The 26,713-nt window shown below is 36.8% G+C and overlaps 1 protein-coding gene across 6 annotated transcripts in view; it reads left to right on the forward strand.

Moving 5' to 3' along the window:
- The window catches only part of ASB15 (ankyrin repeat and SOCS box containing 15), a 76,754-nt gene that overhangs the window by 26,718 nt on the left and 23,323 nt on the right, over positions 1 to 26,713 (forward strand). The window contains exons 3-8 of one of the 6 annotated variants that reach the window (XM_071215254.1): positions 11,665 to 11,781; positions 14,159 to 14,229; positions 20,540 to 20,648; positions 22,248 to 22,300; positions 22,380 to 22,511; positions 23,355 to 23,513. In XM_071215254.1, the coding sequence (XP_071071355.1) occupies positions 20,542 to 20,648; positions 22,248 to 22,300; positions 22,380 to 22,511; positions 23,355 to 23,513 (451 nt within the window). In that variant the 5' untranslated portion in view covers positions 11,665 to 11,781; positions 14,159 to 14,229; positions 20,540 to 20,541. Of the gene's footprint in view, positions 1 to 8,967; positions 9,201 to 11,662; positions 11,782 to 14,158; positions 14,230 to 20,539; positions 20,649 to 22,244; positions 22,301 to 22,379; positions 22,512 to 23,354; positions 23,514 to 26,713 lie in introns of those variants that run through there. The other 5 variants (XM_004478245.3, XM_023584585.2, XM_058297302.2 and 2 more) reach the window with 5 other exon arrangements.

Here is a 26,713-nt window from a genome sequence, read left to right on the forward strand (position 1 = left end):
GACAACTCCAAGGCTTGGAAATGCCCCCACATCACATCTCTTCTTCCCTCTCCCTGCCCTCCGCAACTACCATGGTCACTGTCTCCACATCAATGATACAGTTTCTTCAATTGGTAGAGTCAACCACCACACTAGGAAAACAAGAGTTCCTACAACCACAAGCAGGAGAATCGCATCCATCAACCACGTGGGATCTAAGCCCCCTCTCGATATCGAGATGGAGTGGACATCACCATCCCAGGGTCCACAGGATGAAGGAATAAAATATGAATTAGAGTGGACTTACTGGTATTCTCATAACCTCTTTATGACTGATGGAGAGATGGGGCAGAGAAGATAAAGCTGGGAAACCACTAAAAGGAAGCCTGGACAATTAGTAAGATGGTTCTGTAATAGAAAACAAACCTAAAGGTTGCTAAATCCAGGGGTCAGTTCTCAGCCCTCATCTTACTGACCTTGCACATGGGGCTCCCCTGCGTGGCACAGCACTCCTTGCATGCATCAGCACTGCATGTGGACCAGCTCTTCACATGGGTCAGAAGACACTGGGTTTGAACCTTGGACCTCCTATTTGGTAGGCAGACGCCCTATCTGTTGGGCTAAATCCACTTCCCAGAAAAATATTTGTTGAATGAATGAATGATTTGGGGGGGCTAAATGAGAACGGTTAAAGATAAGATTTTTCTTTAAAACCAGGAGTTAGGTGAGCAGAAAGGCAAACTTAGAAACAAAAGTAATATGTATTTTATAAACAGAGTATTTATTTATTGCAGATCACTCTATAGAAATGATTCCTAAGCTTGGATACAAGTTAGAATCATCGGTGAAGTTTTCAGTATCCTGATGCCCAGGAATTAAATCAGAGTATCTCAGGGTGAGGTCCAGGCATTGGTTTTCTCAAGCTTTCTAGGTCATGCCAATGGAAGCCAATGGCAATCCTAGAGTTAGTGCTTAAATATGAATTACTTATTCTAAAAGTTTCATAGAAAACTCAGTCTTTTTTTTCCTAACAAGCTAGTCTAATATTTCTCACAAGGTTTTCAATTATTCAGCATGATGCCAGTGTTTTTCAAAAGTAGTGAATGCAAGGAAACCAACCGAAAATCATTAGACCAAAAAATAATTAAGAAAAGCATCTGAATCAAGATAAACAAAGATGGTTCATTTTTTTTATACTAGCAATAACCAATTCAAATATACTGGAAAAAATATTCTAACTGTAAAAAAAGTTACAAAATACTGAGGGATAAATACTTAAGAAATATTCAAGACTCAAATGAAAAACCATAAAACTTCACTTAGGTTTAATAAAGAAATTTTGAATAAATTGAGACATACCATATTCCTGGGTGAGGCAATTCAATATTGTCGAGATGGCCAGTCTCCTAAAGGAATCTATCCTTAGTGTATTCCCTCTCCTGATTTCATTTTGACTAGGTGATTTTAAAAGAGTCACATGTCTGAAAGAGACCATATATAATACAACAATATTTTTTAAAAGGAAAACTATGAGGGAGGACTTGCCCTCCCAGAGATCGCATCATTCTATAAAGCTATAGTTAACAAAATAATTGATCGTGGTGCGGATTGTAGAACTCTGTGATTATACTAAAACCCATTGAATGTATATATTTTTTTGCTTTGTTTTGTTTTTTAAAGATTTATTTATTCATTTATTTCTCTCTCCATCCCCCCTCACCCCGGTTATCTGTTCTCTGTGTCTATTTGCTGCTGCTTCTTTGTCCACTTCTGTTGTCATCAGCGGCACGGGAATCTGTGTTTCTTTTCATTGCGTCATCTTGTTGTGTCAGCTCTCTGCGTGTGCGGCGCCATTCCTGGGCAGGCTGCACTTTCTTTCACGCTGGGCGACTCTCCTTACGGGGCACACTCCTTGCGTGTGGGGCTCCCCTACGCGGGGGACACCCCTGAGTGGCAGGGCACTCCTTGCGCATGGGCCAGCTGCACACAGGTCAAGGAGGCCGGAGTTTGAACCCCGGACCTTGAATGTACATTTTGGATGGATTGTATGATATGTTAACATATCTCAATAAAATTGCTTAACAACAAAAACAAAGAGACAGATTCCTGGTGCCACTGACAAGAATAAAAGTGGACACAGAAGAACACACTGCATATGGTCACAGAAAGCAGACACCTGGGTGGGGTGAAAGGGAGAGAAAAAAAAATAGCATGGTATTGGTGAAGGAATAGATGAATCTTCATGAATATATTAGCATTTCCCTGTGTCATTAAGCTGTGACATAATTATTTCAACAAAGAATTCAAAGGATCTTTGCATTTGAATTGTATCCCATTTATACCTCATAAAGATTCACTTGGACAAGTTAAAGGTTCTGAAAAATAAACTTGAACATTGTTAGATGGTTAATGAAGCAAACAGATTTTTTCAAGTTAGAAAGGAATTCCTTCTCATTTCCAAAATCCCAGTTTAGGAAGCACCGGGATAGAGTCCCCAAAGGGAACCAAGACACTTGGGGTTCAGTATGTAAAAAGCTGACCTAGCATTTGCATCATCTAACATGGATTTCAACCATTTTACACTTTGAACCCAGTTTAACAATGTGTGCAACTGTAGGCAGAACCACTAAACCACCAATTTTAACCCCTCAGTGTGAAAACTGGCAAATTCACTGCTGACTACCGTGCAACATCACAACAGATCTCGGTGTTTTAACCGTAGTTAAAATGAGAAGATAGAGTTTACTTTCCATGACTTACCTTTAAACCAATGTTGAAATGTCTCTTTCTTCTAAGTGATTCCCTCCCTTTCAATAATAAATCAAATTATTCACCCTTTACTTAAAACAGTTCAATTCACTTCCTAGTGCACTTGTAATGGAGCCTAGAGTGATTACAACTGAAAATGGGAGGATTGCATCCAGCATCCAGGTGGAATCTGACCCTCCTCTTGACATAGAGGTGCAATGGACACAACCAATCCAATGTCCACATAGAAGAGGTGGCATTGGAATGGGAAAAGTGGACATAGTGGACGAAGGGTATGGGGAAAGGCAGGAAGAGATGAGAGGTGGAGGCGTCTTTGGGACATGGAGCTGCCCTGGATGGTACTTCAGAGGGAATCACCGGACATTGTAAATCCTCACAGGGCCCACTGGATGGAATGGAGGAGAGTATGGGCTATGATGTGAACCAATGTATATGAGGTGCAGAGGTGCCCAAAGATGTACTTACCAAATCCAATGGATGTGTCATGATGATGGGAACGAGTGTTGTTGGGGGGGGGAGAGGGGGGTGGGGGGATGGGGTTGAATGGGACCTCACATATATATTTTTAATGTAATATTATTACAAAGTCAATAAAAAATAAAAAAATTTAAAAAAAAAAGATTAATTAAAAAAAATAAAAAATAAAAAAATAAAAAAACCAAGCTTTTATCCATGGCCCACCCCCACTCCTCTCAATCTCACCCTCACTCACTGAGCTTCCTTTCACCACATTCTTTTGATTTCTCAGACATGGTTTTATTTTTCCTCAAGACAAAAAGTCAAGACTAAATTTCCAATTCCATCTGCCTGAAATGTTTGTCCTCTCTATCTTTCTGTAGGGCTCAATACAAATGTATTACTTTGCAAGCCATCTGTTCTAAAGAAGGCCTCCACACACCATTACCAACTACTGTCATGCTTATTTTCTTCATAGGCTTTATCGCCTCTTCAATCTGTTTGCTTACTTGCTTAACATTTGCATCCACAATTTAAATGTAAGCTTCTCAAGGTCAGGGATCTCATAGGTCCTTGGTACACTGAGTGCCTAGGACAGTACCTAACACTGTCATGCTCAATAAATATTTGTCAAATGTTTACTGATTAACTAAGGTATTAAATTAGTGAGAATCCCACAGACATTTACTCCTCTGGATCCAGTCATTCTGTAAGATTGCCCTATAGCCAGTCAGTTTGTATCCCACCCCAAACCTCTTTGAAAGTATTTGCCTACGCTGAGACTAGTGGGCCAGAGCGTGAATGATTGGAAAATTATCCAGACTTTCCAAGTTGTGTAAAAACACCTTCACAAAACCTCCAAATTCCACTTGATTGTATCACTTTTGATATTTTAGCAAAGGTAAAGGAAATGTGAAAATTACTTTATTTGTATGGTAACTACATATTGAAAATTTTAAATCAAATCACGTAATCTGATATATGTAGATATTCTCACAAACTAAGTCACTTTTTTAGCAGAAACATCATTTTGGGAAAATCTAGAGCATTTTGTCCCAGTACTTAAATTATTCTACTGAGGTAAATCTGAGTCTAGCAAAAATGATCACTTTCCTAGTTTCCAGAATCACTAAGATTGCCTTTAAATGGAAATTTTTAAAACATATACATAAAATTGTGGGTGAGATTAGAAATGGAAAAAATAAAGATCTGAATGAATGAAGGGCAAGAGCAGGATATTTTAATGGTAGGAATGGACTTACATTGAAATTTTTGAATTTTCATGTGGTATGTTATCTGCATCAAGTTCGTAAAATTTCTTCTATGACAGGTAATGTTAAAAATGTTCTTCATTACAATAAGATATTAATTGATGGAATGTCGTTATGCTCTAGCCACTTCAATTAAAAAGTGAACCACAATGGTTGCACATGAAAAGATCTATTTTCAGAACAGGATACTGAATTTTCATAATTCAAAATTTGCTTTGGCAGTTGCTAATATAAAGCTCTATTGTACAGTATTGATTTTTATGGCATTTGGTTTACAAAAATAAAATACAAAAAAAAATAAAATAAAAGTGAAAGTCTCCTTGACTTCACAGCATCAATTTAGGATGTCTAAGAAGAAGAATTATAATAGAAGGAAAAGGAAAATGCTCTTAAGTACTTGGATAATCCATTAATATGAAACTGTTTTCTCTTTTTACAACTCACGTATGTATATTTTTGTTCTCTGATCATCTCCCTATCCGCAGCCTACTTATTATGTCTTATCCTTATTAACAAATATTGGTTTCCTTTCTACTTTTCTGTTTTCTACTCAATGGTGAGCTTCTTAAGAACTAGAACTATATATGTTCACTCATTTTGGCATACCCTGAAGTGTCTCATACCACTTTCTACACATATTAAAATGTTTCTCTGCTTGTGTAAGATAGTCAAAAGGAAATTTTTTTAGTGTCCATTTTATGTCCCAGAAGTATAATATCATAAGTCCCGTATCTGTATAGTGATTATTTTTAAAAACAACTTTTATAGCCATGCTCTTGCTTTATTCTCATAACAAAGGTATGAATTAAAAATAGCAGGATTATTACATAGAAGGAAACCGAGGCACCGATGTTTAAATAATTGACCCTAATTCATTCGAACATAGACAAATCTGGGCCTAAAACACAGGTTTCCTGCCTTTTAATCTGGGCTTGCTTCTCTTGGATACATTTGAAATGCCTCTCACAGTAATCAAAATTAAGAGTTTTGTTGAAAAGGGAAATAGAAGAAAGAAGGCAGGGAGGGACAGAGGGTGAGAGAGAGAAAGAAAGGGAGTAAGGGGGAAGAAAGGAAAAGAAAGAAAAATCAACTAGCTTTCCTAAAATTCATTATTATTCAGTTTATTGAATTAGGGTTTGGTTAAATTAGGCAGGAAATAACAACCCATATGAGCAAGTCACCAGTGTTTAATAAAACATTACACAAATATTTGACTGATAATAAAGTGATAATTGTAACTGAGTCCCGCTACAGAACTTTTGCTCATTGTTGGCTTAGCGTGACTACCTATAGTACCACCTTATATGAAAATATCCCTCTTGTCACTTGCCTTTGTGCTGCTGCATGGGTACCAAAAGACCAGATGATGTCAACAATGTGGGTTCTTCCAGGAGCCTGTGACATCAGTACTACTTACAGAATGCAGTGCTAATACATTTGACTTGCCACTCACCTGTTTGGTTTTCTGCAAAAACTAGTGTAGAGCTCAGCAAAAACAAACAAAAAGCTAACTGCTGGCAATAAAGGAGAAAGCATTTTTCTGTTCTGTTTTATGCACAACTGACATAAATGTGCATTTTAGATCACAGTCCCCCAGGACAAAATAATGAAAAAGTGCAAAAAGGGAGGAAAGAGGAGAATGTCTGAGATAGAGCAAAGTAAAATGGAGCCCAATGGGATGTACATAGTTATTGCTAACTAAATAACAAAATAATAGGGTGAAACTTAGAGTGGGACTCACCACTATGTTTGAACAATACCATTTTGCCCAGATGACTGAGATAAAACTGCATCTCTGATGAGGCTTTTATAAAGAATGGGCTGGATCCAAAAGGAACACAATGAAAGACTCTGTGCAGCTGGGTAGTGTAGTGGTATGGCCCATTGCAGTAAGAGCTGCATGTTTGATTCACAATCGAAGGCCAGCAACTCCCGTACTTTTGTGTTCATATAGGCAAAGTATGAACTAGGGCAGCAGCAGGCACCTTAAACTTGAAGGTCAAGATAAACCATAGTGCTCTGTGGAAATTCACACTATCCAAATCCCTTGTTCTAAAAATGAAAAATGGATGTTTCCAGGACAGTCTGTCTAGCACAGGGCACCAGCGATTTCAGCCTAAGCTTCCCCATATCAGCTGCTATAATTATCATCTTAGAACATGGCACACATTTCTTGCTATATATAGATAGTAGGAACATGTATTTGGATGTCACTATTATATGGACCTTCCTCAGAAGAACAGTAGTATGCAACAGGCCTTCACTGCTTAATTACCTCCCTTCCTGAAACTCACCCTCACTAATCTAATCCAAGGTAATCAGCATTCCAAAATCTATGATTCTTTATATTTCAGTTTTGTGAAAACAGTAGGAAACACCAACTTCCTAAACAGGTATATGTGAAGGTGATAATTAATATTATGAACAGTTTTTTCTTTTTAATGTTTGAGTAACTTAAAGTATATTTTACTGTGTGTGTATATAGGTGATTAACTACCTGGGAAGTGGACCCCATAAAAATGATAGGTTCTGTGATCAGTGCATTATTTTAGCATCATCCTCATCAGTCCTACATTATAGATGATTAAATAGGGGCTCAGAAAATTTAAATAACTGCGGTGACAGAGACAATAAATAGTAAAGCAAGATTTGTTCACAGGTCTGTGTCTTCACCAACATGTTCTCTCATTTATTTTACCACACAGTCTCTCCTTTTGTCCGTCATATCATTTTAAGCGCTCTTTTAAATAATGTATGTTATAGATAGATCTATAACAACTACATTGTCGCAGGATAAAACAGACAAAAGTTGACTTGTATATGAGCAGAAATTCCCTGAAATATGTCAAACCACATTTAAAAATGTTGGATATACGTTTTCCCAAAAGTTTGCGTTAGACTTTCAACCTTAATTTGAATGTTTAATATTGTAAGTAAAAAGATCTTTTAAAAAGGTATTTTACAATGTGTTTCACAAAAGCTGGTTCCTTTTTATAAGAATTCTTATTTAAAAATTCCAAATTACATTAATCATAAAATGAAAACGGTGTTCTAGCCTTCATCCTTAACTCCTTCAAGACACAGTTAATATTGGTATAATCACAAAATACTCCTCAGAGCTTAATTCAAGGATGACCAAAATGCAGCCTTTTTTTTTCTTTTATCACAGTTTAAAAGGAGTTAGGAAGTCTGTTTTTGCATTTATAGTTTCTCAAATTTTGAAATAAAACTGCTAAATTCACTATGATCCACGCATGTATTTATTGACACTGAGGTTTTTTTTGAAAAAGGCTCAGAGAGGGAAGCGGACTTTGCCCAGTGGTTAGAGTGTCCGTCTACCACATGGGAGGTCCGAGGTTCAAACCCATTGGCCTCCCTGACCCGTGTGGAGCTGGCCCATGTGCAGTGCTGATGGCTTAGGGGAGCCCCATGCGCAAGGAGTGTGCCCCGTAAGGAGAGCCGCCCAGCGCGAAAGAAAGTGCAGCCTGCTCAGGAATGGTGCCGCACACATGGAGAGCTGAGACAACAAGAAGACGCAACAAAAAAGAAACAGATTCCCGTGCCGCTGACAAAAACAGAAGTGGACAAAGAAGAACATGCAGCAAATAGATGCAGAAAACAGACAACTGGAGCGGGGAAGGGGAGAGAAATAAAATAAATAAATCTTTAAAAAAAAAAAAAAGGCTCAGAGAGGTGAGAGAAAAAACAGCATATCACGGTCCCTGAAGCAGAGGAATAGAGAGTTCTAGGAAGGAGGGAGGGATTAGCTGCAGCAAATCCAACAGAGGACCTACCAAATAAGAACTGAAAAGTTTCTATCCACCTTGGCAAGTAGGAGGTCACTGAGAACCTTAAGAAGTGTTGTATTAGTGGAGTAGTGGGGACAGAAGCCAGATGGCTTTGTGATTTCTAGCAGTAGCCCAAATACATCTGTCAAAACAAAATTAAGGCAGATTCTTCTCATTAGGAAATCGGTAAGACAACTGAACTTTTTTTTCCTGTAGGAAACAACTCTCCCCAATGAAAATCCTTATTTTCTCCTTACTTTGCGTCTGCTATATCTGCTACTCACTTTTACAAAACGATGTACAGTCAATTTAGTTGAGTTGCAAATTCGTGACAGATGAGATGTCACCAGCTATTTCATAATATCTCCATCTGTTTATCAAACTGAAAGTTATTAAATGCAAATCAAATGAAAGACAGAAAATTGGTGTAACAAGAACATTATATTTTATGACATTTGACATGAGACTAAAAAGATGAAGAATGAGAAAATAGTGTGTGCTAAAATGTGTTAAAAGTGAATTTGGCTCTGCAGACGCATGGATTCACAGAGCTGCCTCTTGAACAAATCATTTAAACATATTTTTAAATTCTATTTCAGTGATTGTTTTGTTCCTTCAGCAAGAACCATCTTCACAGCTGAATTGGCAGATCATTTGTTTTCTTGAGAGCTCTTTAAACCAATCAGGACACAGATAATCTTATTATACCTCCGTGGGTTTGTGTTTCTTTTGATGAGGTCTAGAGAAGTCATGGGTAATATTTTGCTGTGTGCCAGGAACCGCTTATGTTTCAGTTGTACAAGGTCAGATCTTAATTTAACCACCAACTGGATACTTAATTTTAGATACACATAGGAACACATTGGCTCCAGGACATTTCCTCTGGTTTAGGAAGGCAAATCCCTGGATAAGAATGACAAGATGATCATTCCAAAAGGTGAGATTATGAAATGTTTGATCTTTACCTCACCAACTAGTTTAGTAAGTAGATTTGTATTGGGAATATTTTAAACGGATGGAAATACATGTTGCAGTACCTACTCATTACTTTCTTTCCTTTGGGCTTGCCTCTCTAGGACCTTTTTTAATTCTAGAATAAAGCCAGGGTTGTTTGGTTTGTTTCTAGAGTATCAACCCAATTGCATAATTACTAAACATAATGAAAAATTCCATCATGAGAAAAACAGATCAAGAATGAATATGTATATGTGAATTATTAATCTACCTACAATAGAATCCAATAAGGGTCATAGCTGGCCCTAGGTTTCTGAGAAAAAGAAACAATTCTCAGTGAAAAGTTAAAATAAGTCTCTATAAATGCCTTTTTTTCATTAGTTGCAATAGAGATGTTTTCTGTTCAGATTAAAAATTCATTTAAATTAGTTTTATAGAAAAAAGAAATCAATAGAATGAAAACTTGCTTCTGCAAATTATAGCATAAAATCTTGAGGTTGGAAAGGCCTGAAAATTTATCTGATACTATCACCTGCTAGGTTCTAAAATGAACAGATAACTTTAAGGAGCCTCCTACATATAAAATGGTTTGATTTGCATGAAATAGCAGTGATATGAACAAGGAAAATCTTATCACTGCTTTGTGCTAAGGGCATTAAATTATTTCCATAGAATATCTTAATTTTGTATTTCAGTTGTTTTTATGGGTATACATTATTTTCAAATGAAAATTTGCCTAAAATCTTTCTATTTCTACTAGAGTTGTTGGATAGGTATGCTGATTTTCAGCGTAAGCCTTTTAGAAAAATTTTCTGAGGCTTATGAATTTTTAGGTTACCAAATGAGAATCAGGCTTCCTGGAGTTGTCTTTTCTCATTAATTTTGTCACATCAGTTGAGTTGTCAGTCAGTTCCAGTTAGGCCTGGGTGGACTCTATTACCAGACAACTGGGTTTATATCTTATCTCCACCACTCACTGGATATGCAGACTTGGGCAAGTTACCTAACCATTCTGTGCCTCAGTTTTCTCATCTAAAAAATGGGGGAAAAGTATGTTGTAAAACTTAAATGACATAATGCAAATAATGTACTTAGCATAATGACTCTCACATATAAATACTCAATAAATGTTAGTTATAATAATTATTAGGTTCAATATAACAAATATTTATTAAGGACCTTCTGTGCACTTGGCTCTGTGCTATACCTTATAATGGAGGGGCTAGATGATGATGATGATTGATATTTGGTGTTATTTCTTGGAAAGATTCTAGACTACATTACTTCAAGGCAGTAAACTCCCTGAGGATATGGATCCTGTCTGTCTTGTGTCTAGCAGTGTGCCTGGAACATAACAGACATTGAATACATATTTTTGAATGAATGAATAAGATGGTCTTTAGATCCCTGAGGAAAAGATAATCACTAAGAGGTGGTAGGTCAACTCTCTTCCTTTCTCTTTTCAATTAGTAGAGCAAGAGGATGTAGTAGATACTGTACATCTGAATTTCAAGAAGCTTTTTGAGAGCATCTTTTGCTGATTGTCCAGTTACCGAAAAGGAGGCATTAATACTAGATGGCAGTGTCTTTGAGAGGATTTGTAACTGGATGAACAGCTCTTCTCAAAGGATGTTAAACTACAGATCAGTGTCAACCTTGGAGACCTCTGCCTTGTACCAATTTCCCTTCAACATTTATCATTATCAATGGACTAGGTGGGCATCTAGAAGTTGTGCTTATCAAGTCTGTAAATAGCACAATACTTGAAGGGAGAAAAATACATTCGATCTTAGCAAACTGGAAAAATGGATGAGATGTGATAGACATAAATAGTCTGGCCCTGAATTACACAGCAACTATGTAGGAAAAATCATGTGCAGTACCTGACAGCTCAAAATTTCATCTGAGCTAGGATTACACTGACAGATATAGGTAGCTGGGAAAAGGGAGATGGTCACACCCACTTAATGTTATATTGGTCTGACTGCAGCTGCGATGTACATTCAGAGCCCCTAGTCTCATTTTTAGGAAAAGATAGATACATTTGAGAGTGTGTAAAGGAAAGCAAGCAAAATGGTGAAGTGATGTGAAGAGCAGTTGTCTAGCCTCTCTGATAAGGCTCAGTGGAGACTTGACACCTTTCCTGAGAGATGTTTAAAGAGCTTTCATGTCAAAGAGGTATATGTCACTTTTCTCGGTGCAGCTCAGAGACATAGAGCTAGAACCAACAATAATGGTTTGAGAAGATGGATTTAACTTAAATGTTTTTCCTAGTTGTTAAAGCTGGCCAAAGTGAAGGGCTGCCTGGGAGGATCCTTGTGAAGTTTCTGTCACTTTGATGTTCAAGCTGAGGCTGGGCAATTCCTTGCTGGGCGTGTTGTAGATGGAATTTAAGGGTGGAGTGGGAGAAAGTGATGGTCATTAACTCTGAAGTTGGGTGATTCTAGGAAAAAAGAAGGAAATAATGGGTGTGCAGAGTGCCTGGTCATCTGGTCAAAGGCCAACAAGGAACTAGAATTCTACTTCCTCACCTTAAAGGAGTTCAAATCACAGAATAATAACAGGTAATACTGATTACTTACAAGTCAAACACAGCTAACAACTGACAGACCAGGATTTGAATAGGAAGGATTGTCCCCTGCACTTGACCGTCTCTAGGGGAAGGAGCAATGATTTGTAAATTATTTCAAAGCAAGATATAAAGGAAAATGCAACTGCTTATTATTGCTTCATTGAGTTTCAAATGGAAAAATAGGAACTTCTCTCACACCGAGCGAAATACACCATGGCCAGTAACAAATATTTTTAGAGAGATAATAAATACTATTATGATAAGACCCATACTTTTTACTAAAGTCTAGAGATATATAATTTTATTGTTATGGTAGTTAATTAGTATAATTAAAATATTTTTAGTTCGCCTTACAACTCAGTTATGTAAACCAGAGTGTAGCTTTTTAATTATGGATAACTGGCCTCTCCCTCCTCAGGTGCTGCCACTCCCTGAGTAGTGAAAAATTAACTTTTGGTCTTATACATACATAAAATAAACTGTCTCCATAAGTAAATGAGCCTCTGCTGGGATGACTTAAGTAATATATTAGTCTTTTAGATTTCTGTCCCTCTGTAAGTCAAGAAATTCTCTCCACCAGGTTTCACCTACAGTATTTATAAATTTGGACAAATTCCTCTCTTCTCAAGGTCCCCAAAATATCTCAAGGTTCCTGACCTGCCAGGAAGTGACCTTCCTCACCATCTATAAGGCTCAATCCTGTGAGCCAGGTCTAGGTCAGTTTTCCCAGAAGGGATTTGGAAGCTTTAGCTTCATAACATCATAACACCAGTCTTAGTTCCTTAAAAGTGGTTTGTCATATCTGATTAAATAAGCATCATTCTCAAGTATAACAGACCTAACCATGACATTGAATCTTCTTCAAGGATGTGAATTTTAATAACTGCATAGTATTATATTGTTTGTATATACAATAATCTATCAAATAAATTCCTTATTGTTGGATATTTATGTTGTCTATACTGTTTTGGCAGTTTAAACACTGGTCAGATGAATGGTCTCACATGCAAATCTTTTTCAACATCTGTGATTATTGCCATAAGATAGATTCCAGATGTAGAACAACAGACAAAGTGTGGGGCTATTTTTAAATCATGTTATCATGCTAACTTGTGATAAGGGCACATCTATTACTGAGTTGCCTTTTCTGGGGTCATTCTTGTTCTCCTCTTTTCTTTTCTGTAAGTTTATATCCCCCTAGAAATCCACTTACTTATGCACAGAAAGCTCCTTGTATACTGCTATTTCATTTCAAAAGTTAACATGCATCCTCCTACATTTCTGTCTTAATTTAGCTTAGAAATCAATAGTGGAAATTTTAAAACTACAAAATTTCTAATATTGTAATCAAAACTAGAGATAAAACTTGTATGACAGGTTTTATCAAATTTGTGAATTTGTATAGAAATTAAGCATTAATTAATTATAGTCCCGAAATTGAAAGTGAATTTGGCACAAATATAGGCAAGATAGAGAGGAAACACAGTTCATCTATTCTTTTGCTAATTTTAAGAATATCGTATATTTGATTGTTCAGTTTTTCATTCCTTTAACAAATACTAAATCCCATCATGTGTCAGGTACTGTGCTTAGAACCAATGTGTTCATTTTGCCTTTTGATCTTTTCTTAAATGTTGAGTTTTATTTCTTTGAGGCAACATAAGAGGATAGCTCCTTTTCTGAACTAATATTGTATGTGAGCGTCTGTTTTAAATTTATTAGCAGAATATGTTGCACTAAGACAAATGCTGCTTGAACAGGTCTAATTCTCGCTGCCATCCACAGAATTTCTCTCTAGAAGAAAGCACAAATATAAAGAGGGAAATACTGTGACTTATTACTTGCAAATAAAAGTTACCTGTGACTGTGGGAGGCAACCCTTTTTTTTTTTCATTTTTTATTATCTTTTTTTAAAAAGGATACAGAGATGACACAAAATGTTACATTAAAAAATATAAGAGGTTCCCATATATCCCACTCCCCATACCCCCCACTCCTCCCACATTGCCAACTTCTTTCATTAGTGTGGTATATTCATTGCATTTGAACACATTTTTTTACAAAGAATTTTTTTATCTCTCTCCGAAATTTTTTCTGGGCCAGTTGACTGTGTTGCTGAAAGCAACCTATGGAAGTCATTTATCTACTTTTCCACTTCGTGCCACAACAGTCTGAAAAATAAAGTAACTGCCAAATAAAAAACAAAGTTATAACAAAATTCTATTTGTACTGATTTCAATATATCCTCAAAATCACACATGTAAATGGTCAGAGTGCAGAGAAAAGTAACTATTCATTTGAAAATAACAACTATATTTTTTTAACTAACAAGAAATATCGTTTCACTATTCCTTTTTTTTTTCATTAAGACAAATCCTGATGATTCTTTCTGGACCTTCAGTAGATGAGCTCATCACTCAAGAACCATAGCAGTTTTAAGGTAAAAGAAAAATTCTTTGGGGAACCAAGGTCCCCCTTTCCAGAAATGTACCTCCTTCAGAACCCCAGGTTTTGGGTTTGGGCTGGTCTTGTTTTGAATTGTGAAGAAACAAAATTTTACCGTATTGCTTTTATTTATCCTTTTTCATCACCTCTGTTTAGGTTCAGCCTTGGACTCTGTGCCATCTTCTTAGCCCCATCCCATAACCCAGTAACTATTCCAGGAATTCCTGGTTCTACACTGGGGTCAGATATAGTGCTGTTTACGTTTTAAAAGGGACACTGGAAGATGGAACCACAAGCTCTAAAGAACTGGAATTGCACTAATATGACAGGTGCTGGGTGCAGTGTGATATTTATGGACATGAAGACCTGTCTTGTGCCATGGAAGCAACTGTCCATTGTACAAACTCTTAAGACAAGCCTTCCTTGGACCCAAGGAGATGGTTTCAATTTTATTATGCCAAAGCCCTGTGTGAGGGTGGGTGGAGTAAACAGACTAGGAAGTAACTGGGAGTAAGCCAACTAAACAATTTGTCGGAGCAGTCATATTAGCCCTTGTTAAGGAAAAGCAAGGGGAACCTTGGTGCTGTGCTGTGCGGGCTCCCATGTTTCACAGGAAGCTGTGATGGGCCTCACAGACTTGTCAAACACCTTAACAGGAAAGCATTAGTGTGGTTCATAGACTGGAGGTCGTTGTAGAGAATCTAGTGTAGAGAGATGTCATGCACTTGTGTTCCTGCATCATAACTTGCAACATCATCTCAACCTCCTGACCCTTTCAATCAGGCACTAGCTGGTATATTGATCCTTTTCTTGGGAAGGGGAGGGGAATTATATTTGGACTGAGACAAAAAAAGTACAAGATGAAGGCAAGCATAGGACACTTCAGATCACCCTAAGCAACACAAAGCCTGATTCCTGACTACATGATGCCAAATAAAAAGATTTATGTGTCCCTGGAAACTCTTTATTATTTTTGGAAGTTATTGTTATCAAGAGCTGGCTAAGTGCAAGATCTAAATGTTTTCTTTTAAAGGCAATTGAGTATGGGATAGTTTCTTACAACTTTTGAAAAATCTTAAAAATGAATGTACTTCCTACTCTCTCCAGACTCTACTTATTAGTTCTGTGACATTGGGTAGGTCTTTTAATCTCTTGAAGCCAAAGTTTCAACTTGTGCAAATTAACCTATAATATCTACAACATTAAACAAGACAGTGTATACAAAATATTTTTCATAGTGTATGAAACAAAGCAAGCACTCAATAATTTTTTGGTTATTATTATTTTCATAATTTTTATTAACACTGAAGATACTCTAGAATTCTTGGGATCATCTAACTCCCTTTTCCCACTATCTAAATTAGGATTTTACCCAGCCCATCTATACAGAAAACAAGTAATTATTGATATCTGAATAAAAGATTTTAGAATTCTTTAATTTAATGACTCTTTACATAGGATACATGAAAGAGCTTCAGAGGATCTATTATAAGCAAAATTTTGAGTAGATATGCATCTTTATGGAGAGAAAATCCATACCTTTCAGTAAAAGTGTTCCTGACCCTAAAGAAGTGTAACTAGTGCTTTAAATTAAAAAAACTAGTTGTCCAATGTGATTGGTACAATTAGTTTGTAAATCAGTGACTTATGGAAAATAAATTAATATCACTAGTGGGCTTCTTCATAACCAGATTGAATGTTAAATTGCAAACTAGTATTCAAAAAGTTTAATTTTCTTAGACTGAGAAGTAGGACACCTGTGGGGGAGTAGGTCTTGAAGAATGTCAAGATATTGTCTGGCCTTTTCTCAGACTCATAGGTAGGGGTTTATTTAAATAATTTCCATTAGACTGTTGCCTGCCTTCAGTTGGGATTGCGTCCTAGTCATTTTAAAATCTCATCTTTCTCATTTTATCTTGACATTTCTAAGTGTGTTCCAACCATGCTCCTTTGATTATCTGACATCCTATCACACCCTTTGCATGGAACTTTACTCCATCCCGTTTTTAGTAAAACATTACAGTCTGTGTTAGGTGGGTGGTTCTATCTCATAACAGTTTTTCCTCCATTTTCATACTGCTGTCTTTAAGGTATAAAGCAATAAAGAGTCCTAGGTTACATCCTTTTGGCTAATAGTTAAAAAGACATTTAAAAAATTCAGCAGACCAACTCAATTTTCTAAGAAATGTTCCATCTGATGTTATTTCATATACTGGAAGTCCATATTTCAAACGATTAGATTTAAGCCAGTGATTTAAATAGGTGAAAGGCTCTGTGTCCCATTACTAATCCCAGAGCCATTCAATCCCCCTATCAGCTCAGCAGTCTTAGTGAGAAAGGCAACAGGTATTGCCACAGATTTAAATTCATCATCTAATTGTGCCATCTGAAGGACTTGTCTGCTTATAATGAGTCAAAAACTTTTTCAAGTGACCACTGAGGACAGCAATTTGCTATAGTTGGCTAGGAAGGACAATAAAAGGAAAAGATACAAAGCAAGATTTTTTTCCCTCAGAAAACTAAGTCAGTCCAACCACACAAAACACAATATGTGAAGAACCTGCAAAACAAATGCAAAATGAGTGTAAATCCAGATTTTGCAAAAATATTACACAGGAGGAGATATTCATAGATAAAAAAAAAACGGAGAAGAATGAAAGGATTCCAGCAAGGGCTTCCATAGGAGAAACCCCTTGAGCCATACTTGGAGCAGTATGGGCCATGGGTGTGGAAGAACTGGGAGAGCTTCATGAATGAAGAGAAATAAGATGTAAAATTACAGAAGTGAGAAAAATGAAGCCAGTACAGGGTAGGCAATCAAATTTATTATTTGGAAAAATTAGTCCACACCTGATAGAAATGACCAGTTCTAAGAATAAGGTAGAGGCTGAATTATGTTTCAGTGTTCATTTATTTACTCATTTGTTGATTCAACACACATTTATAGACCACAGACCATGAAATGGTTGCTTCTTTAAGAGTTGGGGATACAGAAAAAATCCCTGCTCTTACTGAGTTACATTCTAGGGGAAGGAGGCAGACAATGAATCAATACACAATAAATAAAATATAAAACATCACTTAAATAGGATTCTAGAGGTCATGTCAGCCTTTTGAGGAGATGGGAGGTCACGGCTTAGGGGAGTGCCATTACTATCTCACATACAGTTGTTGAATGCTATCATTATTCTATCCTTTCTGTTTCAGGTGATAGCTAAGACCACTGATAAAGAAAAATGAAGAGTAAAATCATAATAATGTCACTGATTTTGTATGCAATCTGCCTGCAGGCCAGGAATGTTGGCTATCCAAGTGTGTAGAAAAGTCCTTAGTTTGAATTTATCCAAAACTGTGGAGAATGAGAACGGGTAAAGCAGATGTCAAACTGTACATTAGAAATTGCCCATGTAATAATTTTTTGTTTTTCTCCCCTTGAAAAAGACACATAAAGGTTTTGGGAAGCTTCATATACAGAATGTTTTGTCTTGGAAAATACCACTAATCAAAGATAATTTTGTATTGGTCAGTCAACCTAGTTGCTGAACTATTTTGATTTCTACTTTAACTAAATTTTCTTTCTAAAAAAGAAAAACAGTTGATCCAATAGTATTTTGTGAGACCCTTTCCTCTCTAAGGTGATATTTGGAAGAATTACCAATGAGAAATAATGTACATTTTGTAGAGGAGATGGGCTAGACAAGAGCAGAAGCTTTTAATGTTTAGAACTGGGCAAGGCGCTTCTACAGGAGGGCTGGTCCCAGGTCTCAGAGAGAGTGATTAAGGTCCTTATCTCAATTGGTCAAATGATTATCTAGACCCCATGATCTTATGAACTCCCCTGTTAGACAAGCCAAAGAACTAAAACTAGGGATCTAGCTGCAGCAGCTACTTAATGGTCCAAGAAGCATCATCAACATCACAGTCATGGTAGCTCTATTCTTCATGAAGAAGAGTGAACAAATCATGACAGCTGCCTACTTTGAGAAAAGAATGGGAAACCAAAGGGTAAATGTTGTCATATCGATCTCTTCTCCTTTTTTGATCCAAACTTCAAAAATTAAACCTCTTTTTGTTTGGCTGCCTGGATTTGAAGAATACTTACTACAGTTCAGAACTGCCGTAGGCCCTAGAGCACATAGGTGCAAACTGGGAAAAGACATTTCTTCCTCAGGGCAGACACAGTACTGCGCCAAGGAGCATGGTTTAATTAGTTAGGAGCTGGCTGGGGGCAGGGATGTGGCTCAAGCAATTTGAGTGCCTGTTTCCTATATGGGAGGTCCGGGTGAGGTCCCAGTTCATCTGGGTGCCTCCTAAAAACAAAAAGCAAACAACAAGGAAACAAATGAAAAATCGAACTAAGGGGAGGGATGTGACTCAGTGGTTGAGCGCTGGCTTACCCACATATAAGGTACAGATTTCAATCCCTGGTCCAGTAGCTCAAGGAAAAAAAAAAAAAAAAAAAGCTTGGCTGGATTTCTGCAACCGGACACAGTCTTGTGTACATCCTGTACAACCATTCATATCGGCTCAGATTTGGTTGAAATAAGTGGGTACATTAGGGAGAACCAAAATATCCTTCAATAAATTATGTAAGTGAGCCCAAGAAACCTCTCTGTTTTTTGACTCTTTGCTGCAAGTATAGGGATCCACTTTTCCTCTACTTTTGCTTGTCAGGTTAATTTACCTGGTTGTGTTTTCCAGTCAGGCTGACCTTTATCAGGTCTGCTCCTATACTAGCAGTTCCAGTGTTCCTAATTGTGGCCTTCCTGATTAGGATGCCATATTGCCAAGGTGTTCAGAAGGAGCATTCCATGTTCAGGAATGCAGGTAGTACAAATTCAGAGAAGTAGATTTCCTGGTACACTCAGGGAGTCCTGGATCTATCACACCCAGTGGGGCCAAACAGGAAGGAAGTATGCCAAGTGCTTAGGGCTGTTTTTGTCAAGCCAGTTCTCTTCCTTTTCACTTCAAAGCTTTGGAATTTTGAAAGTTTGCTTCATATGTGAGATTGGACAGTAATTTCTCAAAAAGAACTTTGGCTGAAGTTCTCAGTTCCTTCTATTTAAAGCTTTCTTAGTGTGTTCTCTGCCCTATCAAGTTTCCTGAGGGCAAGGCCAGGCCAGTACATTTGTGGCATTCCCTTTCCCTACTTTAATTCAACAAATGTATTTTGGGAAGCTTCCTTGTGTCAAGCACCTTAGAGAGTTGTAAAAGATGCAGAGATGAGTAAGAGTATATCTATTAGAAGAAACTGAACACAAGTGTAGAAATAATAACTATCCAAGGCAACTGTATTAGTCAGCCAAAGGGGTGCTGAAGCAAAATACCAGAAATTGGTTGGTTTTTATAAAGGGTATTTATTTGGGGTAGGAACCACAGATACCAGGGCATAAAGCATAAATTACTTCCCTCACCAAAGTCTATTTTCACATGTTGGAACAAGTTGGCTGCTGATATTTGCAAGGGTTCAGGCTTCCTGGGTTCCTCCCTTCCTGGCTTGCTTTTCTTTCCTCTGTGTGCTTACTTCCTGGGCCTCCAGCTTAAGGCTTCAGCATCAAACTCCAACATCAAAACTCCCACATCAAAAACCCTCAACTCTGTCCTTTGCCATGTCTTTTATCTGAGAGTCCTCACCCACCAATGGGTGTCTACTCAACCCTCTACTGACACAAGAGGTTTTCTTGATTAAGTAATCAAGTAAACCTCTGAATCCAATATTATCTCATATACCCAGAGGAAAAGACCAGTTTACAAACATAATCCAATATTTCTTTTTGGAATTCATCCATAATATCAAACTGCTACAGCAACCAATTTAAACTATTGCTGGCATGAAGAAAGGTATAAAGTAGCAAATAAGGAAACATAGAAACAGAATTTTAAAAGTAAAGGATGTGAAAGGATCACAATTCTCTATTTTTGCCACAGTCTTGCATCCTCTTTAGTTTGAGTTCTAAGGAGAGTCTGAGAAGGCTGATGAGGCAAAATGAGTGTAAGTCAGAAGTGTGGAGAAAGTGAATTCTTATAAGTCAAAACTCCAGCCACTACTGAAAAGAAATTTAAAAATCAGAAAATGTAGACATACAAAGGGCAGGTAATTTAAGCTTTCAAAAGTTGGAACATTTTAAACTAATAAAATAGGTCATATTTATAACATGGATTAAAATAACTATATTTATATTCATTAAATGAGGAAAGGCAGGAATACTTTGGTTTTGTATTTTGCATTTTCCCTGTTAACTTTATGTGCCGCTCTGTGTGATGGGCTGTCAATAAAAATTTGCCTCTTTCAAAATTACATCCAGGCATGGATACTAATGATGACCCTGATGAAGACCATCTAACAAGTTATGATATTCAGCTCAGTATTCAAGAATCCATCGAAGCCAGCAAGGCTGCATTTTATCCTGAAAGGTAATGTTCAAAATGATTGTCCTCAAAAAAAAATTCTTTTTCTTTAGGCATTTGTTTTGCTTTAAGACAAAATGAACTACATTTCCTGACTCCTCCTCTAGGAAAATGCTTACCCTTCTTGTCCAGCAGGAAGGCTATTGACTTTGCAAGGGCCATTGTGCATAGTCTTTAGCAATCTGTTCTTCCACGAATCCTCACCTCTTGTTGAAAATGGAAATTACCCAGACTGGAAATTCCTGGTTGAATTTGAATTTGGATAGGGTTTCTAAATTAATATGGAATCAAGGAGGACAGTGGGCAATTTGAACAAATTTGCAAATATAAGTTTTAGGTGTACAGACAGAGGTCTTTATATTCTAGAACCCATTCTACTACTGACTCAGGTATCCCTTTGTGAGTTACATATTCCATTTGTATGTATTTATAATGTGGAGAAAAGTGCTAACCCATCTAGCCCATTAGTTCAATAGATAGGAGAACAATTGTGGGTTTTTGTTATATATGACAAAGTAATATATAAAACACAGTCTATTCAAATTAAATTATACACTTAATTTGCAAATTAAAATATACGTCAAATTGATGTTTTATGTTAGCAGGAGCTATAGAGTCTGAAATTGCAAAAATATATTCTTGTGAAAAATATTCCTTACACTTCTGGCAGATATAACCTTTAATTTACTTTTATATTCTGTTATAACATTAACACCTTGTATTCTGAAATTTAGGAGTGGTTTTGTATAGATTCATGCTATAAAATTATTGCTTTTAAAAAAATGGGCAGATTAAATTTTTGTCAGTTTATTTTCCATTACCTCCAACAGATTCTAAAACTCTAGAGTCCCCAGGAAGGTGTTCCAAACCTTACAAGCTAGCAGATGTTTCTGCTTAACAAAATTGAAATTTTTATGAAATACTTTGTTTCCATTGAATAAAACACATGTGTACACACATGAACACATACACACCAAAGAATGCTAAGAGAGTTTAAATTGCAACCTGGTGAGCCAGGGATGGGGAGTTTGCTCAGTAAATGTGCAACCTGTTTTTACTCGTGAATTGGTTGATTAAAGAATCTAACATGCAGGGTCAAACATATGATCCCAAGTATGCCAGATTTACATGGAAAAGGAAAAGTATCTAATTAGCAATTATTAAGTTCAAAGCAACAAACATTTATTGACTTGGAATTTTTAAAGTTATAAGAGACCTCAGAGATTTTCCTACTTAATCTCATCATGGTAAAGAAATGAAGATCTAGAGGCTAACTGGCCTCTCCAGGATCACCCCATCATCTTTTGGCCGTGACTCTAATTGTTTACTATTAATATTTTTTCATTGCTTGGAATTAATGTAAGAGATAGGCTTATACTCTTGAATTTTGTCATCTTCACCAATTGTCCTAGGTCCACTGTGTCATAAATATATTCTACATCTAATTACTAGATATTTACATTTTTAGAGCATATAAAATCAGTTGAGTTCATTAACTGTGGGTCTTGATTAAAATTATGTACTAAAATTCAGTATCAATTAGAATTTCAGTTCCTTGAAATATACCAATAGTATACATATGCCTTATTTTTCTTTTTCTAGTAGATTTGTACCCGTTAGTGATCAAAACAGAAAACTTGTGGAGGCCATAAAGCAAGGTAAACTGGTATATTGTCTATAATGGAATGGATTCCACCTTGCCAAGACAGAAATTTATCAGTCCATGTGTTTATTTAGGTCACATTCTTGAGCTCCAAGACTATGTGAAATATAAATATGCATTGGATGAAGCTGATGAGAAAGGATGGTTCCCATTACATGAAGCTGTTGTTCAACCCATTCAACAAATACTTGAAATTGTTCTGGATGGTAAGGGAACATAAAACCCCTTTGACCGAACCAGAGCCAGAATCTAGAAGTTATGGGTGTTCCTGATGAATATCACAAGCAAACAAACAAACAAAAAATCCAGCAGAGAGAAGGAAAAGGATTAATTGGAATGTAAACAAGGCAGTACTCATGTTTAAACTCAGAATACAAACATTAGAACATTTGACAAGGTTCAGGGTTAATGGGAAAGTGTGGTTATAGTCTAAAACAATAAAAGATAGTTTGTTTCTTGGATTAATTAATTTGAATTTAAAACTTTTTATTTTGGAAGTGGCTTTTTAATTTTTCATCCTAAATTATCTTTTGTATTAATAGGTTCCAAAAGATATAGTGTAAGAAGTAGGAGTTATAATATTTGCCTTTATATTACATTAATATTTTTATAATATAAATATTAACATTGTGGTAAGTCAACCGAATGTTAAGAATTAGTAATAATTTTTATGTTCCAATGATGTTTTTCACATCTTGGCATCTTATAAAAGCTCTGAGAGTACCCTGTCTCTCAAATTTCAATGTTGCTCCTAGTTCTATGTTCTAGGAGCTAATTTTAGATATTTGATCAAGAGAATTAGCAACACATTTTTAAAAAACCCATCCTGAAACACAGATGTTGGTTTTCTAATTGTCACTTTGATGAGCAAGTTCACATGCATCTACTTATGTTCATTATCATTTGGCAAACTTCAGTCATATCTTCTTTTAGTCTTCCCTTATCAATTGACTCTTTCAATCTGATATATATAATATTGGGCTATTCTAATCGATGTGATATTCTTGAACTAAAAATTTTATCTCCCACATACTGCTTTCCTCTCTTAGCATCCTATGAGACACTCTGGGAGTTCAAGACCTGTGATGGAGACACACCCTTAACTTTGGCAGTCAAAGCTGGTCTGGTGGAAAACGTAAAAACTTTACTTGAAAAGGGAGTGTGGCCCAACACCAAAAATGACAAAGGAGAAACACCCCTTCTGATTGGTAAATGACCTTTTTTCCCCTGGAACTTTTATAACTTGAGGCAAATAATAAATACTATATATTTATTGGAAACCACTGTATTTTGGCTAGAATTACATGACCTCATCTCTTTCCATTTCCTGAGCTCCCCCAACGCCTAACTCATCTGTCCTATGGGTTTATTTTCCCATCTCTCAAAGAGGTCAAATGTAAAAGATGGCTACATCTTTCAGCACCAAATTATAGAGAGTGCAGTTAACCAGGCGGGATATGAACTAGGCGTTTTATGAGACCAGCAGTGCTAGTTCTAAAGGAAAATTCTCTAAATACAGTGCAGCTGCAGCTCTAAGGAGTGTGTGTAATGTACAGCCAGAAGAGGCAGAAAGGGGATTCCACAGAGAGGCATCAGGGTCCATATTAGAAGGATCAGACCAGACTGGAAAGGAAGTGAGTTCAGAAGATTCTGAGCAGCTACAAGGGGGTTCCCAACTGTGACACAACAAAGGAATGATAATAAATCTGAAGGTGTCCTTTATCAGCTTTTTCTTAGTCTTGTGTATACTGCTATTTGTTGAGGAATAAGGATTGTCAGGTCTGTTTGTAGAAGCTGAGAGATTAACTACAAAGGACCAGAGAAAACATTTCCTTTCCCTCATGGTGGTAGAATAAGAATCTGGGCTTTGGCACCTGAGCACTGTGGATTCAAATTCCATCTGAGGTTGCAATCATGTTACTTACCTACAATGGGCCTATGTTTCCTCTTGTGTAAGATGGAAATACAACTCCTACCCTGCAAAATTATTATAAAATTAGAGAACATTTATGTAAAACCTCTACCATTTGCTATATGCTCAGGAGAGAAAAGCCATTACTAAATTCGTGTGTATATGTGGGTGGGTGTGTGTAGCTGGAGGGAGGAGAGAAGAAGTGATAAAATTAGTTAACAACCACCACACGGGAAGAGGATAAATTGTCACCACCCTTCTCATAGCTAGTTAAGCTCCACCACAGTTCCTGTTCATGGAGATATCACTAAATTCCCTAAATATTATTAGGAGAAAATTTGGAAAAGTCACGAATATTAGCAAAATCTCTACTTATGATGATATGAATTCAACAATATTAATGCAACAAACATTTCCTGAGAGCCCCCATTATGCCAGATGTTGTGCTGGGCGGCGCAGCTGTAACGAAAAATGTACTAAACTTCCTCTTCTCAGAGAGTCTAGAAAGAGAGCTAGATATGATTGAAATGGAAATTTAGAGTTATAAATGCTTTAATAGAGATGCATACTCAAAGCAAATTAGGAACTAAACAAGCAGAGGTGGCCGCCTCTGAGTTGCGCTAGAAGATGTAGAGGGGATCATCAGCAGACAGGGAGGGAAACAGCCCGGCGGGTGCTCCACCCCTGCACATAATTTGTTAAATGAATACTGTATCCACACCATGGAGCTATTGTGATCTGATTCCTTCTCAATTACTCTTTCCCCATGTTAGAGCTTCTAGCTTCCCAAATTCTGATTAGATTTGGCAAATATCTAATTATTATAGTTAAGGTACAGATAAAGCTTTTGTACCAAAAGAAAACTGAAACAGAACACAAAACAAGCAAACAAAAACTGAAGTTTAAAAAGAGCAGATTATTTTTCTCCCATATAGCATTGCAGAAGTAAGTGGCCCAGGGTTGGCAGGGTGGCTCTGCTACCCTTACAGGGGGACTCCAGGGTTCTCCAGATAGCAACCATTTCCCAACCTTCAGGAAGAAAGAAAGAGGAAGCCCTGGGAAAACATCTGTGCCTTTAAGACGATAACCCTGACATTGCACACACCGCTGCCACTCACAACCCATCAGTTCACTGTTTGACACCTGGCCATGCCTAGGTGCAGGAGAGGCCAGGGTATTTAGTGTCTAGTGAAAACTTGGGGTCTTCTGTTGCTAAAGGAAGAGGGGAAACAAGAACACTGAGGAACAAGTAGCATGTAATTATGCACATACATTAACCAGCCTTGATGTTGCAATGGCATGGTGCTTTTCATAAATAAACCAGAACTCTCTTCCTGAACAGGCTTTAAAGACAGTAGGTGAAATATTTGCCTATGGGTTGCTTCACCATCAATAACACGTAATGTATTATTTTAAGGCCAGCATGTACCATGGAGTATGTGTAACAACATCCATATGTTCATAGTTGTTTCTATAGATAATGTTTATCTAGAAACATAATATAAACATTATTATAGATAATTGCTTTTTAAAAAGACACACTTTTCCTGAGTTTACATACTTCTTCACTTTGCAAATAATCCCTGCCTGTTCTTTTTAATCTACTTATTTCTTAAGGAACAACCATGTAATGATTATCACCCACTTGTTATCTTTTGAGTCATTAAATTTTTTTCATTAAGGGTAAATACTCAAAAACAGAGCATTTTTACATGTATTTCAAAGTTCCATATGTTGATTTAATTCTCTACTCTAAGAATACCTGAAGTATGGGAAAAGAACTAGAATTATTACTGAGTTAGAGTCAAATAGTATTAAAATGTGAAAATAATGTGTTTTAAAAGCCAAATGGTAATGTCAAAGAGAAGACAAGAGTATTCCTGAAAGAAAATTTCCAAACTTGGATGTGCATTTGTGTCCCCATCATCTACATATTTAGAGAGGGCGTTTTCTTGGGTTATCTTTCTAGGACCTTCGCTATAAAACCCATATTAAGTCCTTTTAGGTTCTGTAGGGAAATAGATCATCCATTGTACTTTCTCAGTTTTCTTTTTGAGTCTATGAGCTATTTTGAAATTTGCCACTCACAGTCCATTAACTTGTACAAAAGAGAAAGAAGAAAAACTTTTATTTTTACTTTTCTTAGCCGAACACCACCATCTTTGTATCTATTCATAGAATTTCCTTAGATGGACCAAAAAAAGTCACTTTTAGTCCCTCTAGGGCCCCTCTTCCCTGTCAGCCGTCTGGATCTGGCCCTTATTTATGGCATTTGATATATTACAGTATGTTACACAGGTCCTCACTGAGTGGTAAATGTCTGATTTTTGACAATTTGACATATATTAAGGGATTTTTTTTTTTTTTTTTTTTGCATTTGGAATCCTTCTTTGCCTACCACTCTGGAGCTAAGGTCACCTTTCTGCAGTTGGATAACCACAAGACTATCTTGGCCATGGGGCCCCAAGGTGGGGAGCCAGCTCAGGGATCTGTTTG

This window comes from Dasypus novemcinctus, chromosome 5 (assembly GCF_030445035.2).
Source record: "Dasypus novemcinctus isolate mDasNov1 chromosome 5, mDasNov1.1.hap2, whole genome shotgun sequence".
NCBI lineage: Eukaryota > Metazoa > Chordata > Mammalia > Cingulata > Dasypodidae > Dasypus > Dasypus novemcinctus.